This window comes from Xenopus tropicalis, chromosome 9 (genome assembly GCF_000004195.4).
Source record: "Xenopus tropicalis strain Nigerian chromosome 9, UCB_Xtro_10.0, whole genome shotgun sequence".
Taxonomy (NCBI): domain Eukaryota; kingdom Metazoa; phylum Chordata; class Amphibia; order Anura; family Pipidae; genus Xenopus; species Xenopus tropicalis.
This window is the reverse complement of record NC_030685.2, coordinates 81,598,352-81,615,950: the sequence shown is the minus strand read 5'-3', so window position 1 is coordinate 81,615,950 and position 17,599 is coordinate 81,598,352. Positions and strand designations below refer to the sequence as shown.

Here is a 17,599-nt window from a genome sequence, read left to right as displayed (position 1 = left end):
GCCCCCCTCTGGTGCCTGTCTAAAGTGGAACCCAACCTAAGGGGCCCAAATCTTGGTATCCCCCTTTAGTTAATGGACAGTGGTGTGCCTCCCATTCATTGGGAATTCAAATCTCCAATGGGATCTTGCATCCCTATTTTAGCTAACAAATGTGTCGTATCTCTAAAAAAACAATACAAAAGTAATTCAGCTACTTAGCTTCTAATGGGAGGTACAGAACTTGTAAAAAAAGCTTTTAATAAATGTCATTAATAAATAATTTCTGTCATTGTTGCTAAAGACATGGATGAATGTGCAGAGCCTTGAACTTTGCAGTCCAAATGAGAGCTTGACTACCCTTCCAAAGAAAAGTTAATGTGTTCTGACACCATGGTGTCCCTCTAGACTGAGTCAATAATAGAAGCAATTCAGATATATCTCTGTGATCCCACGAGGACCGTGTAGGTTTCGGGGGTTGGAACACCGCGTATCAGTCTGGATTATCTTGATTCACGCTGAAAGGAACCAGCATGGGGCCAGACTGTAGCCAGGGAAGACTGGGTGATTATTGTATTTCCTGAAATGTGTACAAAGCAATTTTCTTCAACAAGACATTAACTAGAGTCAGTGTTTAAAGCCTATTGCAATGCGGCATAACAGTCCATGGGAAATGCTAAGCAGTGCAGTGCAGGAAAAATAATTAGCCATGTCTCGGAATGTGGGTAGAATGTGGAATTTCAGCCCCATCTTGACAAGATTCCAGTCCAAACCTGGTCATTTATTCTGCCATTATATGAAGTCTTCAGAAGAAGTCTTCACCCTCTTAAGGTGATGAACCTAGAAGTTATCAAGATGGGGTCTGAGAGTCGTCACTCTCTTGATTATACCCCTATTATTTTTTAGTATTTTATTTTTAGTACATTTTTTAATGGTGGTAGATAAACTACAAGAATGATTGTTGACCCTTTTTTAAGTTTTCTCTCATAAGGAAACAATTGAGCTGCAATATATACAGTGTTTGAAATAGTATATTAATTCAAGGGGTCATTTACCTAGATCCTAGAACAGGGGTGGGCACACTTTTTGGCTCAGGGGCCACATTGACTTTTAAAATTTGACAGACGGGCCGGGCCAGTGTTTCCCCTTGTCAGTCCCCAGACGCCAAGTCTCGCGTGATGAGACTTGCGGAGTCAGCGGGCCGGATTAAGAAGACCAACAGGCCAGATGTGCCCCGCGGGCCATAGTTTGCCTACCCCTGTCCTAGAAGGATACACAAGACCACTAAGTGGAGCAAAAGATTACCCCTTAGTGCTCATTCAAAGAGCTGGGGTCTGCCTGCATTTTGCGGTATGCGTGGGGTAAAAAATCCAGTATGGTGCAGAGTATAAAGCCTATGGGCACAGTGTATAGCCTATGGGCACACAGCAGCACTGCCCTTATTACCTATTGAAGGACTAGTAGTTACTACAAGTCATCATTGTGAAGTGGCCGGCCAACTCGAACATCTGATTGGTATTTAGTTAGGGGCCAACTTTGGGGCTCAGAGACCAATTAATCTACAAAAAGGGCAGAAGTGCAAAAAACATGTTAGTTTCCAACCATTTCTTGCACTTTGCACCCGATGTAAATAGTTTTGATTTTCCAACGTCCTCTTCCAGAAATCCACGGCAAAGGCATGGACTCTTCATTGGACTGAGACTGCTTTTGTCCAAGTGTCAGGTTCTTCATCGGGACATATGGCCATTGGACTGGGGGGGGGGTTGAATTTTGGTTGTAAGTTGTAATTATTGGCTGGCATGTCGGTCTGAGTTATGTTAATTCTTTCTTTTGAAGTTTTTAATAAAAAACATAAAAACCCTACACATCAAAAATGACCCCCACAAGTGTTCATCGAAATCAAACTTCTAGAAATGTAGCTTACATACATAAAGTGTGGCTTAATCAAACAATCAGTAACACAAAGCCACCCCCCCCCCCCCTGAAATAAATTGTTTTCTATGTGCAAACCCGGTGCTCCGTCTGTATGTGGGGTGACCTGTGAATGTATTTAATGTTAATGTAGATTTGTAAGTGTAGGAACTCATAGAGTTAACTGTCCCTGTGGATGTAAATCCCCTACAAGTGACATTTCCCTGGTTGCTAAGCAGAAACCTATGTATCTAATTTAACTTATTTCCATATCAATGTTATTGGCCCATAGAATAATGACCACTTCCTGTTACACTGTATAGAGTCATTGGAAAGAGGTGGTTCTTCCTCTTTAGCCTTCCATCTTTTGACTCCGGTAGACGTGTCTGGGGAGCCTGGTGTCAACAAGGGCCGGTTAAAAGTTCGTAAAGTTGGAGAACAGGGGCCCTTTGGACTAGGTTAGTCACTAGTTTTGGTAGGAGTACATTCTAGAAATATAAGATAGAGAGACATAGTTAGAAAAAGGAGTCTTGTGCTCCACCTAAGGATTGATATCTGGAGGTAGCTCTCCCTTTCCATCACTAGCTGGACAATTCCTTTTATAGCTATAACAGGTTTACAAAAGTAGAACTTTAGATTAGATCAGTGAGTTTAACCTCATTTGGTGCTTGTAGATCCAGGGAGGCCTAAGTAGACTCCTTGTACCTCCTACCTGCCAATTCTTCATACTGTGACTTTTTTTGCAATGGCAATGAAAACTTGTATATACAGGTCATGTATGAAGAAGCCTATAGCTTTAATCTTAAGCATTGATGTTTCAGCGGATAGAGTCTGTGAATTCACAATGATTAGCACAGAAGGTCTAGGAGAAAAAAAAATAGCTGAGAACCTCAGTAATGCAAAAGTTATCATATAAATATCATATTGAGCCCCTTCAGTGGTTCCCAAACTCTCTGGATTTGCCAGTGTTGCCCATCTTTCACTAAAATCCTTATAATATTTTTAGTGGATCTATGATTCTGTTTTACAAAATCCTTATACAGGTATGGGATCCCTTATCCAGAAACCTGATATCCAGAAAGCTCTGAATTACAGAAAGCCTGTCTCCCCATTTTAATCAAATAATTCAGATTTTGAAAATTGATTCCCTTTTCTCTGTAATAATAAAACAGTGCGTTGTATTTGATCCCAACTAAGATATAATTACCCCTTACTGGGGGCAGAACAGCCCTATTGGGTTTATTTCATGGTTAAATGATTCCCTTTTCTCTGTAATAATAAAACAGTACCTGTACTTGATCCCAACTAAGATATAATTACCCCTTATTGGGGGCAGAACAGCCTATTGGGTTTATTTAATGGTTAAATGATTCCCTTTTCTCTGTAATAATAAAACAGTACCTGTACTTGATCCCAACTAAGATATAATTACCCCTTATTGGGGGCAGAACAGCCCTATTGGGTTTATTTAATGGGTAAATGATTCCCTTTTCTCTGTAATAATAAAACAGTACCTGTACTTGATCCCAACTAAGATATAATTACCCCTTATTGGGGGCAGAACAGCCTATTGGGTTTATTTAATGGTTAAATGATTCCCTTTTCTCTGTAATAATAAAACAGTACCTGTACTTGATCCCAACTAAGATATAATTACCCCTTATTGGGGCAGAACAGCCCTATTGGGTTTATTTCATGGTTAAATGATTCCCTTTTCTCTGTAATAATAAAACAGTACCTGTACTTGATCCCAACTAAGATATAATTACCCATTATTGGGGGCAGAACAGCCCTATTGGGTTTATTTAATGGTTAAATGATTCCCTTTTCTCTGTAATAATAAAACAGTACCTGTACTTGATCCCAACTAAGATATAATTACCCCTTATTGGGGCAGAACAGCCCTATTGGGTTTATTTAATGGGTAAATGATTCCCTTTTCTCTGTAATAATAAAACAGTACCTGTACTTGATCCCAACTAAGATATAATTACCCCTTATTGGGGGCAGAACAGCCTATTGGGTTTATTTAATGGTTAAATGATTCCCTTTTCTCTGTAATAATAAAACAGTACCTGTACTTGATCCCAACTAAGATATAATTACCCCTTATTGGGGGCAGAACAGCCCTATTGGGTTTAATTCATGTTTTATTGCTTTCTTAGTAGACTTAAGGTATGGAGATCCAAATTATGGAAAGACCCCTTATCCGGAATAACCTTGATCCCGAGCATTCTGGATAACAGGTCCTATACCTGCAGTAGCTCAGTTGGGGTCATATTTTGTAGAAGACCTCTCCCCCAATGACACCAGCGGATCTCTACTAATAATTATTTCATTTCTGCGGAGCAGTCCTGTTTCCCAGCGCCTTCCCTAATCTCTCTATACGTTTACCTATCCGCTTATTCGCCCAACCATGCTGCTCCGAGCATTTTTCACGAAAACGTGTTCTGTTGCCGAGGAACAGGTTCTACGGATTTGCATAGAGAATGCAGAGCTAGATACTAAATAAATTCACTGTTATATTTGCAAGAGTGCAGCCTCTCAGATGAACCACAGATATGGCAGCCGAACGCTTACGAAGGTGCAATAAAAGGAGGAGAAATCTGTGGATTTACATATAAACCGGCAATGTGCCCCCAGAAGCCATAGAGAAATGAATATTGCGCTTGCGTTGGCCTAAAGGTTAATCTGTTATCAAGGCTTTCAGTTTGTGTTCTGTAATGATAACCCCCTCCATGAAGTTCCGCTGTAGCAGTTAATCTGACTGTTTGGGCCGCCTTATCTCATGACAGTGCTTCAACATCTGCCAACCTGATTGTGTGGTATATGGGTCAGGGCCCCCTTATCTGCCGAAATGTTGAACGGAGAGCAACCATTAATTCAAATTAAACATTCATTTTAAATGTTACAGGCAGAAAATAACCGATATTCCTATTGGGGTTTGCGACGGGCAAGAGTCACTGTGAGCAAAGCTGGTCTCCCTTGGTTGACATTTTGAGATTGTTTTAGCTTTGCACCTGGGCATGCCTTCTAACATAAGGCTTATTTATCATTTAAAGGTGTCATTTAACCCTTGATATGGCTTTGTGAGTGATACTTTAAAGGAGAAGGAAAGGCTAATAAAGAGTTAATCCCAAGCTGCAGGCATACCTTCAGTTCTCTCAATAGTGCCCTTAAGTCTCCCCATATTTCTCCTGTTCAGATGGTCAGAAGCCAAAGAGGAAGGAAAAACGCTGAGCTGTGTAAAAAAAGTTCCCATAATGCCCCACTCCTGCACCGAGACCCAGACTGGTGTACATGCTCCGTTAGTAAGACTATGGGGCTGATTTACCAATCCACGAATCCGAATCTGAATGGGAAAAATTTGGATTGGAAAACGAACATTTTGCGACTTTTTCGTATTTTTTTGCGACTTTTTCGTAGCCGTTACGACTTGCGTGAATTGTCGCGACTTTTCCATAGCCACTACAAATTTCGTGAATTGTCGCGACTTTTTCATAGCCACTACAAATTTCGTGAATTGTCGCAACTTTTTCATAGCCAGTACGACTTTCTCGAATTGTCGCGACTTTCGTATTGAGCGCTCGAAAAAGTCGCAAAATACCGATCATTACGAAAAAAACCGCGTTTGGACGCTTTTCGGACGTTCGTGGATTAGTAAATGTGCCCCTATGAGTCAGCTTCCTGCTGATTGGCTCAGATCCACATTCCTAAGGGGGGAGTGAGTTCTTAGCATTCTTGAGGGAGGGGGGGAGCAGGAGAGGGTAGAGAGCTGCGTGTCTGGCACAGGAAAACAAATAGACAACAAATCTTTTGACAGAGGACTCAGTGCAGCATTTCTGTGAGTGCTTATGGCTGTATTTACATAGACCTTTCTGATAAAGCTTACTGAGTTTTTAACCTTTCTTTCTCCTTTAAAGTTGAAACAGTCTTTTGGGCAGTTGCCTGAAGACAAAGCCACTGGGATTGAAGCTCTACATCAGGGGTTCCCAACCTTTTATAGCTGGGAGCCACATTCAAATGGAAAAAGTGTTGGGGAGCTACACAAGCATGGAAAAGGTTCCAGGGGGTGAAAAAAGAGCTATAATTGGCTATTTGGTAGCCCCTATATGAACTGGCAGCCTATAGAAGGCTCTGTTTGACTTTACACTGGGTTTGATGCAACCAAAACTTGCCCCAGAGTCAGGAATTCAAAAATAAGCCACTGCTTTGAGGCCATTGGGAGCAACATCCAAGGGGTTGGGGAGCAACATGTTGCCCCTGAGCCACTGTTTGGGGATCACTGGTCTACATAATGTCCAGCTGACGTGCAATCACTTTCCATGATGTCCCTGTTACACCCTTGCACGTTACCTGTTCCAAACATTGAATTTGAGTAATTTGTATTAATACATTCACAAAATGATTCTCAAGCTCAAAATATTAAGCTCAGACCCTAAACCAGCTGAGCTGCTTTATTTGACATTACTTATATTTGTCCAAATGGAGTTCTAACAATGCACCCACCTATTGCATTTTTCCAGGGAGAGCCAGGAAATGTCCTCATTGCCACCACAATGCACCCTGATTTGCCACCTGACTTTACTGGATCATCGTCTCACATTCTATCCTCTTGGGCACATGATTCATTGTCATGGGAACACAGGGTGGAATAAAAAAAAACAACTCAAATAGGTTGAAGCATTTAGGGACCTTATCATGAATTTCTGCAAAAGGGGAAAAAATGTACATATTTGTCTCCTGTTTTGATGAAGTTATATTTTGACAAATTGCTCCGGAATTTGCAGTGTTACGATTTCACACAAATACTTTGGCAAATTCCCTGAAGCTAGTATATCTGACCCTTAGCTATAAGCGTTGGAGGACAGACTACATTCTCCAGAATACCCTTCCCAGAAAAATGTACATTCTCTGGTAGCAAACTGCAAATATGAAGAAGATGGTCTCCTTGGTTGAAGTTGTCCTCAGGTGAGGCAAGTTGATTCTGAACTATGCTTATTATCTCCTTATATAAAAAGCTAGGAACTATTTGACCAGAGGTAGAACTAACCTTATTGCACTGGCTCTAGGGTCAAGAATCCTTATAGTTCCTCTTTGTCTACTGGTGGGGAACTCGCAACCTCCGGTTTGTATCTATTCAAGCGTACTTTTGTCCAATCAAGAGTTTAACCACCAGGAGAACTTTAAAATTCTGTTACTGTGAATGTATTGGAGCAGGGATCCTCAAACTACGGCCTGCGGGTTACGGCCCCCCAAGGTCATTTACCCGGCCCCTGCTGCTTCTTCACCCCTGGCTACTACCTGTCTGCCTCAACATGGCCCTCGGCCCCAGTTTATCATGTGTCATCATCGTGGTGTAGCCAGGGGTGATGTGGGGGGGGGGGGGGGGCCTTAGCTTGAGGACTATGAAGGTCTGGAAACTGTTGTGGGCAACAGCTTAATACACAATATGGGAAATTGTAAGTTCTTTTTGTGGATTTTGTGGTTGTATCTGTTTTGCTTCATGTGGAATTTTGGGTAGCTAACTAATACATCATTAAAAAGAAATGTCATTGGATTTTTACCCACCAAGACATTCCGTGGTTCTCTTGGGCCGGAATACATTCCCATGTTGCACTAACTGAGCCATCTTAATAAATAGATCTCGCTTCCAGAGCAGCAGCCAGAGAACTCAATCTTCCCTCTTCTAATGTAGTTGCTCACCCACTTACTGATTATTAGCTGAGATTTATCCTCCGTACGAATGAAAAAAAAAAAGAACAAACAATACCAGGATTTATCTATCAAAGGCTTTTCTGCATGGCACTAAGCAGGAGAGAAAGCAGTCGCCGTGCATATTTGAATAAATTGCCTTTAGATTCTTTTTTTTCGTTCCTTCTCATCTCTTTCATGAAGTGAGACTGTACCTCCGTCAGGTTTTAATGGGCAAACCAATAAATCAGCCGGAAAGTAAAACTGGCAAAGGTCTTAAACTAATAGTCACCCTAGAATTTATTTTGTCAGAAGCAGTTATTCCAGGCAAGCTCGGAAAAGATTTGGATTTGTATATATTAAGGACCACAAACGTGCAGTAGTGGTCTAAAAGATGACCACTGCACAACCACAACTATAGAGATTACTAGGCATATATATATTATTATGTATCTACACTAGACCCAGGGAATGAGAGTATACAGCCCATAAGGCACCACATCGCTTTTTCAACTAAATTTTCTTATTTAAGGTGTATTTAATTTTGCCTTTCAGAGGTAACGTGCATCTCCGACGATGGCCGCCCTGTGGATATGACTTCCTGCTTGAAATGGGCAGGGCTAATGCCTCCCTTGGTACAAGAGTGTCACCTACCTTGCAAAGATGACTGCACCTTCACCCCATGGTCTAAATTTACTCCTTGTTCCGCTGACTGCACCTCATCAAGGACAAGGAAGAGATCGCTCACAGGTATGATTTTTCCTTTTAGAAGGAGCCAGCGCTACACATTAGAACTGCTTTCAGCTAACCTATTGTTTCTCTGACTCCCATGTAACTGGAGGAGTCCCAAGCCGGACTTGGATTTCTTACTATTGAGTGCTATTCTGATACCTACTGGGAGCTGCTATCTTGCCCCCTTCCCATTGTTCTGCTGATCGGCTGCTGGGGGGGGATATCACTCCAACTTGCAGCGCAGCAGTAAAGTGTGCCTGAGTCTGAGCTTTCAGAAGGAGCCAGCGCTACACATTAGAACTGCTTTCAGCTAACCTATTGTTTCTCCTACTCCCATGTAACTGGAGGAGTCCCAAGCCGGACTTGGATTTCTTACTATTGAGTGCTATTCTGATACCTACTGGGAGCTGCTATCTTGCTCCCTTCCCATTGTTCTGCTGATCGGCTGCTGGGGGTGGGGGGGATATCACTCCAACTTGCAGCACAGCAGTAAAGTGTGCCTGAGTCTGAGCTTTCAGACGGAGCCAGTGCTACACATTAGAACTGCTTTCAGCTAACCTATTGTTTCTCCTACTCCCATGTAACTGGAGGAGTCCCAAGCCGGACTTGGATTTCTTACTATTGAGTGCTATTCTGATACCTACTGGGAGCTGCTATCTTGCTCCCTTCCCATTGTTCTGCTGATTGGCTCATTCAAAAGTCATCAAAGAAGAGACATGCACTGGGGATCATTTGATAGGAAGCAGTAACGCAGTACATGCTAGAGAGCTGCTTTATTTACTTTATCAGTAACGCTCGCTTGTGGGGGGAGGGTGATTATGTTGTTAATCTGCTCCTTGATGCTAATTAATTGCTTTTAGCATTGAATGGACTATGGCGGGAGCTCTTGATTGCAAAGTAATAGAACTCTCATTGAAACACTTCACTCCTTAGAAACACGACTGCAGCTTTAGATATGATTTTACTGTTATCATATTTGAGTAGAGGGCACTTGAGATCTTCTATTAGTCATGTGAGTGGTTTCAAGTGAAGTGAACTAATGTCCTATTGTGCAATGTTTTCAAATATAGGCATTCGGTTAAACAGATTTCATGCTGGTTCCTATAGATGTTGGTATAACGGCACAACTCCTTCCCGCTCCTTCAACCAAGGTCATTGTTATCCTTTAGAGCTTCTACTCTACAGATCCAATGAAAATGCTAGTGCTAACGATGCTGTATTTTATATACTGGACCTACTGAACCAACCCAGAGGTTCAGCAGCCCATGCCATCAAAGTTGTCCACTGGAACTTGGCCATCTCCGGCCTTCTTTTCTTGTGGAGCTGCACATGTTCGATTGTCTATCAAGCTGATTGGCCAAAACATTAATTTATCACTTCCCATGGACCTCCTTTTGAATTAAAATGTCCTAAAAAGAAGTCAGAATGTGTGGTCTAGCAGCCATAGAGTTGCCATGTGGCAAAATCCGGACAAAGGGAAAGGACTTTGAGGTCAGGAGGTGGTTGATGATATTGAGGATGTGGGACCATTGAGGTTGAGATTGGAATTGGACTTGGAATTGGAATTGAAACCTGGACAGGTGGTTTTGAATTGGACTGTCCAGACTGGACTCCCTAAGGAGTCATGGCAAGTTATTGTGTGTAGCTATCCAAACAGAACCATTGTGGAGCATTGGATAAAGGCCTTTTCATTTGGATTTCTCATAGCCTCTACAGAGAGATAGATATTATAAAACTATGGTGTTATGGGTATTCCCCTGTGCTGGTCAAGTAAACTGGGGTTTAGTACCATTTAACCAGAATCATCTCTTGACCTACTGTATTTTCCTGTACCCTATATTATACAATACTCATATAATCATACAATTATGCCTTTTTTGTAACAGGAAGAAGCAAGAAGCGGGACAAATGCCAGAACGCTGAGGTTTATCCACTGACTGAGTCCGAGATGTGTCCCTGCGTAACTTTCCTGCCTCATCCATACGGGAACTGGTCAGACTGCATTATACCAAGAGCGGAAAGAGAACAGCCGTTGGGAATGAGTAAGGCAGGAGATGGCAGGCAGTGTGGAGACGGCACTCGTTTCAGAGCCAGTGCTTGTTATGATTCAGGTGGCAGAATAGTGGATCCCTCTCTCTGTGGCAGCTCCGGTAAGCTGTAATTACTAAGAGCATCATTCTAAACTGATAAGTTTTTCCTTTGGAACCCTCCTTGTACATACAGTATCTCTGGTCCTGGTTAGGTGCATACTGGAGAAGCAAGATCCAGCATTCAGTTATCCAAGATGTCTCCTTATACCAGTGATCCCCAACTGTGGCTCATAGGCAACTTGTTGCTTGCCACCCCCCTTCGATGTTGGTCTCCATGGGCACAAAGCAGGTGCTAATTTTAAAATTCTAGGTTTGGAGGAATGTTTTGGAGGCATAAAGATACTAATTTACTCCAACCAGAGCCTTCTGCAGGCTGGCAGTCTACATGGGGCTACCAAACAGCCAATCACAGCCCTTATTTGACACTTCACGGTCCCTCAGACTGTTGGGAGGACGGTCTACTCCTGTGTTGGCGTTCTGCTCTGCCCAGGGCATCTTAGCGTTACGTGGCAATGCGGTGATGCGCTGGGCAGAGTAGAACGTCAACAAAGGAGTAGACGGAGGAGGAGACTGCCTGCAACTTATTTATGCTTCAAACTACGGCCTGCGGCAGCGAGGGTGGGGGGCCGGGTAAATGGCCGTGAGGGACCGTATCTGGCCCGCTATACACTTGAGTGTATAGACTGTGTCCTCTAATGAGGTACAGTAGTCCCATACTGCCCCTATATATGCCAGTGTCTCATAACAAATTGGCCTTGAAGATTCCTTAGTCTCCATCCCAATGTCTTGCCTTGGGCAGTTTGGGCACATTGGGTGCCACTCTGTAAAGAGGAAAAGTTTAGGCAGAAGCACTGTGTGTATATTGGGTGCCAAAAACACATTGGGTGCCACTCTCTCAAACCTTATTCGCCCAGGAGACCCCCCCCCCCAGTCCCTGCCCGTGTCCTTTTGTTCAATCTGATGCAGATTAGTCAATGGTACGTATTTATTAGCAATGGGCACTGCCTGAGCAGAAGAGCTGCTAACTTGGCCTGGGTAACAAGTAGGGATTCACCGAATCCCGGATTAGGGATTTTTAACCCCTTCTGATCCTTATCAGCATATGCTAATTAGGATTCTGTTCGGAATTCGGCCGAATCCTGCTGGGTGGGTTCGGAGGTTCGGCCAAACCCAAAAAAGTGGGTTCGGTGCATCCCTAGTAACAAGCAGATTTTCTATCAGACCACTTAAAAAGTTGGACAAGGATCACAATGGTAGGTTTATATGGTTCTCTCCGATTGGGCCGGCATTTGCAAACAATGGGATCAGCCCAATTGGGCTAATAGGTTCGTTTACCTGTGCAGACCCAATGGGAGAGACCATAATAACGCTCAAGGCAGCCATGCTACCCACTGCACCCAACGCCGCCTCAGGGGTCCTGGCTCTACCCAGTGATTGGGCCTGTAACAGTACATACTACTTACTTGCTATATTGGTAAATTAATTTTTAAAAAAGCAATTTAAATGTTGACTTTTCACTAAGAGCTAGTGATGAGCGAATCTGCTCCGTTTCGCTTCGAGGAAAAATTTGCGAATCTTTCAAAAGATCTGCGAAACGGCGAAAAATTCGCGAAACGGCGAAAATGTTGTGCAGCAAAAAAAAATGCCGCCCGTGACTATTCCTTTGTCACGCGGCTATTATTTCGTCGCCCGGCTATTCTTTTGACGCCCGCGACTATTCTTTATTGATGCCGCCGACAATTTTTGGACGTGCGGCGAATTTTTCCACGGCCAATTTTTTCATGCGTTTAGCGAAACAATCCGCCAATGGCGAAACGCGGAAATTCGCCGCTAATCCATGCCTTGCGAAACATTTCGCCCACCACTACTAAGAGCCCACCATGGAATGACCAGTATTGTTACACAGGGATGATATTGTGTTATTGTTACTCTGCTGGATCCCTGCTGTTGCACAGTGCCTAATATTTTCCGTATTAAGCCGTATCTTTATCTAAACAAGCGAGCCATTCTCTGTTTATTTGACAGTTGCTGCTCTGTGTTTGGTGCTGATCAGATTATTCAGTGATACTCTGCTCCTTATTATTAACTATCTTGTTTCTCCGCGCAGTAACTGCAGTCCTGTAATACTTTAGATAAGCGCATTCAGACTCCGGGCTCGGCTGAGTCCTTTCCATTATAGACTGCGCAGCGGCTTCAGCTTATTAAAGATAATATTATCATGTAGGTGGAGGCAGGATGATGCACGGTTGATCAGAGATAAAATGTGTCTGGGTATTTTATGGAAGGCGCACAATAAATAGATGGCGATCAATTTTAAAGAGACAGTATCGTGTTCCCCGCAGCGTTTGGGTTTTATCACATTTAGCAGAACACAATAGTGACATCAAGGAAGAATAGAGTATAATGGAAAATAATATTATCTATAGTATCTACGCCTGCTACATCCCAACAATGTAATGGGAAGCCACATAGTGCTTCTTTCTGTATCTGCTGCCCCTCCCATATTGCTTTTTTTTTTTAACTAGACCACTCCAAGTTTCTTTTGGGTTGAGCCCTCTTGTACTCAACATCCACCAGGATTCGGGAGGAAAAATAATACTCCATAGTATGGAGGCATGGTGTACCAATCATTTAGTGCAGTGGTTCCCAACCTTCCTAATGCCCCGACCCTTTAATACAGTTCCTCATGTTGTGGTGACCCCCAACCATAAAATTATTCCTAAGACCATTGGAAATATGTGTTTTCCGATGGTCTTAGGCGACCCCCCCAAAGGGGTCCCGACCCACAGGTTGAGAACTGCTGATTTAGTATGAAGCCACTTTCCGTAATTTGAATCTTCATACCTTAAGTCTACTAAAAAATCAATAAAACATTAATTAACCCCAATAGGGCTGTTCTTCCCCCAATAAGGAGTAATTATATCTTAGTTGGGATCAAGTACAGGTACTGTTTTATTATTACAGAGAAAAGGGAATCATTTAACCATTAAATAAACCCAATAGGGCTGTTCTGCCCCCAATAAGGGGTAATTATATCTTAGTTGGGATCAAGTACAGGTACTGTTTTATTATTACAGAGAAAAGGGAATCATTTAACCATGAAATAAACCCAATAGGGCTGTTCTGCCCCCAATAAGGAGTAATTATATCTTAGTTGGGATCAAGTACAGGTACTGTTTTATTATTACAGAGAAAAGGGAATCATTTAACCATTAAATAAACCCAATAGGGCTGTTCTGCCCCAATAAGGGGTAATTATATCTTAGTTGGGATCAAGTACAGGTACTGTTTTATTATTACAGAGAAAAGGGAATCATTTAACCATGAAATAAACCCAATAGGGCTGTTCTGCCCCAATAAGGGGTAATTATATCTTAGTTGGGATCAAGTACAGGTTCTGTTTTAATTTTAAAAAAGAGAAAAAGGAAATCAATTTTAAAAATCTGAATTATTTGATTAAAATGGAGTCTATGGGAGATGGCCTTTCCGTAATTCTGAGCTTTCTGGATATCGGGTTTCCGGATAACGGATCCCATACCTGTAATTATAAACAATGTCCAGTTAGATATTACCTTAAATCAACTCTTAGCAATTAGCATGAACAGTAATGTCTGTTCGATAGAGGCAGCCCAGCAGGATTTCTAACAATAAAATGGGGTAAAAAGGATGCAGTAAAGTAATATTAATGTATTATTATGTAAATATTTTGTTCATTGTATTTAAGTCCATTGAAAATCTATTTTCTAGCTAATCCTGTATAGTCAGGAGACTGGCATTCCCTGGGGTACATTTCTGCTGCCGACGTAGAGTAGGGAATTGGGTCAGAATCCAGGCAAGTGGGTTGTGTTTCTCTGAGAAGCCGCTTGTTAGAGGGGTCCGGGCTGTTAAAATGTAAAAATGTGCTGGAAATGTCAACGAGTTCTTTTTTGTCTGTGTGAGAAAAAATACAATTCAGTTCACTTCTACAGGGCTTTCCCTATTTGCAGCTAAAACGGTTTTATGCGCAAGTGAATTGGCTCTTATGACTTTTGGGAACGTGGGAAAATGTGTCAAAAAGTCTGCTTTTCGTATTCTGCTGGACAAATGTAATCACTGATTGGTTGCTATGGGTATCTGCCCAGTCGCTTTCCTGCCCAGTGTTTATAAATGAGCCCCTGGATCCTGCACTTCCACGTGTTTCCAGTCCATCCATCTTGTCTCTTCTGATAAATGGATAGAACTTTGCCTATTGAAAGTGAGTAACCCTGGAGCTACTACCACCACCGTGGACCTGAAATAGCTTCAGGGTTTCCACAACGGGTTGTGTCCTTAGACTCGGGGGCCAGTAAGTCTGATGTAAATGCTTCCGGATGTAAGTCAACTCTTTAACGCTTGGACACAATTAGCAGGCAATCCCAAACACAAGAACAATTGCCTGGATTTTGATGCATTGGGTGCAGCTGGGCCAGATACAATTACACTGGAATTATGGGGAAAAAACTGCATTATAGGTAAAAAGCACGATTTGAGTCCAGAATTGCATTTTGCACTGCACTTGTGTTTGTAAATAATTGTACAGGTATGGGACCTGTTATCTAGAATGCTTGTGACCTTGGGTTTTCTGGATGAGGGATCTTTCCGTAATTTGGATCTTCATAATTTAAGTCTGCTAAAAATAATTTAAACATTAAATAAACCCAATAGGGCTGTTCTGCCCCCAATAAGGGGTAATTATATCTTAGTTGGGATCAAGTACAGGTACTGTTTTATTATTACAGAGAAAAGGGAATCATTTAACCATTAAATAAACCCAATAGGGCTGTTCTGCCCCCAATAAGGGGTAATTATATCTTAGTTGGGATCAAGTACAGGTACTGTTTTATTATTACAGAGAAAAGGGAATCATTTAACCATTAAATAAACCCAATAGGGCTGTTCTGCCCCCAATAAGGGGTAATTATATCTTAGTTGGGATCAAGTACAGGTACTGTTTTATTATTACAGAGAAAAGGGAATCATTTAACCATGAAATTAACCCAATAGGGCTGTTCTGCCCCCAATAAGGGGTAATTATATCTTAGTTGGGATCAAGTACAGGTACTGTTTTATTATTACAGAGAAAAGGGAATCATTTAACCATTAAATAAACCCAATAGGGCTGTTCTGCCCCCAATAAGGGGTAATTATATCTTAGTTGGGATCAAGTACAGGTACTGTTTTATTATTACAGAGAAAAGGGAATCATTTAACCATGAAATTAACCCAATAGGGCTGTTCTGCCCCCAATAAGGGGTAATTATATCTTAGTTGGGATCAAGTACAGGTACTGTTTTATTATTACAGAAAAAAAGAAAATCATTTTATAAAATGAAAATGATTTGCTTATAATGGAGTCTATGGGAGATGGCCTTACCGTAACTTGGAACATTCTGGATAAGAAGCCAGAAGGGGGCTGTTCCCTGTCGAGAGAATAAAACTATGCCAAAGCAGGTATCGTCTGTGCATATATGTAGCATTATTATGCCACTATCCCTTTAAATCATTAAGGCTTATTTTCAACCGTTACCCAATATAGGCAGCTCATCTGTATTCCCCAATGCACATAAAGAGGCCCCCATATATAATTATGGGCATATTCAAATGTGTTTTAAAACCTGAATCCATTAAAATTTGTTTAATGAAATTTCTTTGGAACAATGATGTATAGCCAGGAGCCCGGGCTTCCCTGTAGAGCGCTTCTGCTGCCAACGGAGAGTAGGAAAAGACGTCAAAATCCAGGCAGCTGGGTCATGTTTCACTGAGAAACTGCTTATTAGGGAGCTCTGTGCCGTTACAACTAAATGTGCTGGAAATGTCAGATGGATATTCTCCGTTATCTAAAAATGGGAGCCAAAAAGAAACCTAATTCCGGCTGAATCCAAGCCAGGCACTCAGGGAAGGGGCTGGAGAACTTCCTTCCATATTAATATTCTGCAATTAATTCACTATAGAAAGGAAAGTATTATTCTGAGTAATATCACTAAACTGTAAATCTACTACAACTATGCCTGTTGCTCCGTTAAAAACGTATTTAGTACAATGTACACAGAGATAAATAGCAATTGCCCCTGGCTAACATAAAGAGATTTTTTTTTTAAACTAATATTATAAAATACTATTTTATACACTATATAGGTAAAAGAATCAGGACATCTTCCCGTCCAACATCTAATTCCCAAACTAAGGGGATTAAATTATTTTATTGCCAATAGATTACAATAGTGCCACCTAGGATATTATATTTATTCTGCAGGAAGCTTTACCATACCTGAGTAACAGCCCTAGAAGCTCCCTCTGTTTGTTTAAGGTAGCAGCTGCCATTTTAGCTTGGTCTTCATAGCTTACTGCTGAAGCTCAGATTCTTGGGTTACCAGCAACTTTTTTGTCTCAGTGACATTTTTTCTTGGCAATTTTTTTTTTCATGATGAATTTTGTCCACAGTTAAAATATTTGCTAATGGGGAAATGGTAAACTTCACTGTGAGGTTAGACTGTTGAGGTTGGGGTTGTTTTCTCTGGAATAGTTGCATGTTCCCTTTGACTGGTTGGACTAGTTGCTTGTTCCCTTTGACTATTTGGACTAGTTGCATGTTCCCTTTGACTAGTTGGACTAGTTGCATGTTCCCTTTGACTAGTTGGACTGTATTGGAGATGGCCTTCCCGTGATTCAGAGCTTTGAAGATCATGGCTGTCCGGCTAAGGGATCCCATACCCGCCATTCCTATCACTTCTATTCTTTATTCAGATTCTGTGCTACTCACCTTCCATGTATCTGCTGCCTGTTTGCTACGGCAATTGGGATCCTGAATAACAATTTAAATTCCAAAGTAAAGAGGCAAAGAACAAAACAAAATGTAAATCGTTTACAGATCATAAAGAAACCCTGCCCGTATCATACCAAGACTTCATCCCAAGGTAACCAGCACAATGCAACGTCAAACAGAAACTCCGACAATAATAACCCAATTATTTCATTCGTACTTGACTCTCTTGACTGATTTTTAGAACGGTTAAACTTCCTAAAATTGTTTTCTTTGCGGCGTTTATCCTTGACACCAGCGCTGGAAGGCTGTTCTGTATATGCATCAGATATATCATAAAGGGAGAACTATTTTGTTTTCCTCCCCCCAGCTTCACGTTGAGTCCTTAGGTCTCCTCAGCCCCCACTCCCATTAAATG

At 41.7% G+C, this 17,599-nt stretch overlaps 1 protein-coding gene across 2 annotated transcripts in view; it reads left to right on the top strand.

Moving 5' to 3' along the window:
• Window positions 1-17,599, top strand: part of thsd7b (thrombospondin type 1 domain containing 7B) — a 267,106-nt gene that overhangs the window by 193,678 nt on the left and 55,829 nt on the right. For both annotated transcript variants that reach the window (XM_004912730.3, XM_002933951.4), the window contains exons 14-15: window positions 8,137-8,331; window positions 10,200-10,463. In XM_004912730.3, the coding sequence (XP_004912787.2) occupies window positions 8,137-8,331; window positions 10,200-10,463 (459 nt within the window). The remainder of the gene's footprint in view (window positions 1-8,136; window positions 8,332-10,199; window positions 10,464-17,599) is intronic.